The following is a 1,551-nucleotide window of genomic DNA, read 5'->3' as shown; positions in this document are numbered from 1 at the left end:
TACTTCAATTCATTGATCCAAAGTTCCATAGCATTTTCTCTGATGAACAGATACACATGGTGATATGAAGCAACATATGCAGTTTGTAAAATGGAACATTGAGTTCCAGTCCTCAAAATCAGTTGTGATTTGACGAAATGGATTCAATGGTCCTAATTAAATATGGAGTACATTGTACTTGTACCTAGATCATCGAAACCAACACAAGCATTTATCTCAATTTCCAGAAATCCTTTTAGTTCAAAGAATGAATTTCCTAAGTGTGTAAAAGTAACCCAAATGAAAATCTGTTTACCTGTGGATGCCTTGTGATTCTCATTATCCCGGTTTCCCAAAGATGCATTTTGGGCTTGTCAACTGCCGCTACCTCTAGAAGATTAAAAGTGGAAGGGTAGAGGAGGAAGAAGGAGATAAAAGACGAAAGCCACACAAGTTGATGGACTCCAGGAATACTCTGGAGCTGCCATAATTGTTGCCCATCATATCTGTGGTTAATAAAATAAACCTGAATCACAAACATTTCAAAAGTCAACAAGTCACTTCAAATAAACTTCATTTGCACCCTAGAAGGAACAATAATCAAAATAAAAAAAAAATAGCCAATAAAAGCTCTTCTTTAGAGAGTACTCACAACTGTGCTAACAGCCAATGGTAGAGATACCCCAGCAAACAAAACACGGAAAGCTCGTTCCCCAATAAGTTTCTCACCCGTGTCTCTTAGACTGGCCAATCCACTGTGCACCAGGGCAAAAATTACAATGAGGATCAACATTACAACCTGCACATTTATGTTTCAATATCAGCCTTCTTAGCCAAAACCTTAATACGTAGGATCTAGGCTTCAACTAGTAGAAAGAGAATAAAACAAGGAAATTACGAATAATTGTATCCTTAAAGATTCTAGAAAACTTGAAGCCAAATGAAAGGCTAAAAGCAGAAAGTACTAGGCCCCTATTTCTCCCTATCCATCGCTGATTATTGCATGAAACCAGAAGGCATAGAAAGAGAAAAGACAGTACGCATGAGCAAGAAAATGTATGCACCAACTCTCAAATAATGCTCTTTTAGACAATTTTAGACTGCTTATATTCCAAAATCCAGCAACATCAAATTCGTCCGCTATCTCATGAAACAACTTTTACCCTTACACACACCAAAAAGTAGATACAGTAGGATACTTCTCAAGCAAAGCCCAAAAGATAAAGCGCTGCAGGGTAACCTAAGCTTGATTGGTTTCATGGCCGGTGTTCTATTTGAAACCCAAGAAACTTGTTCAGTCCATTATAGTGAGAGCAGTAAATATCAAGTGAGCAACTTGAATAATTTTCAGTCCTTACACCAACTGTAATGAACTGCACAATTTCAGATAACTAGTTTAAACTTGACAAGAAACATAAGATCCTTTCTTTCAGCCCTTCAATCAAAAATTATAAATTGAAGCAGTTCCTATAATCAGAACAACACTAGATATTGTGTGCGGATGCATCTTTAGACGTAACAAGTTAGTTTGGTTTTCTCTCTGTTTCTTGTTTTTTTCGGGGAAAAAAAAAA

General features: G+C 36.8%; 1 protein-coding gene across 1 annotated transcript; it reads right to left on the bottom strand.

Moving 5' to 3' along the window:
• Nucleotides 1–295: 295 nt before the first annotated feature.
• Nucleotides 296–778, bottom strand: LOC112095185 (15-cis-zeta-carotene isomerase, chloroplastic-like; the record flags this gene model as incomplete). The annotated part of the gene is made up of 2 exons (XM_024176868.1): nt 296–505; nt 632–778. Coding segments are annotated over 2 exons (357 nt in total), but the record flags the coding sequence as incomplete, so codon positions are not given.
• Nucleotides 779–1,551: the final 773 nt, after the last annotated feature.

The sequence above is a fragment of the Morus notabilis genome, unplaced genomic scaffold, assembly GCF_000414095.1.
Source record: "Morus notabilis unplaced genomic scaffold, ASM41409v2 C11422740, whole genome shotgun sequence".
Lineage (NCBI taxonomy): Eukaryota > Viridiplantae > Streptophyta > Magnoliopsida > Rosales > Moraceae > Morus > Morus notabilis.
This window is presented reverse-complemented; position numbering and strand designations above follow the sequence as displayed.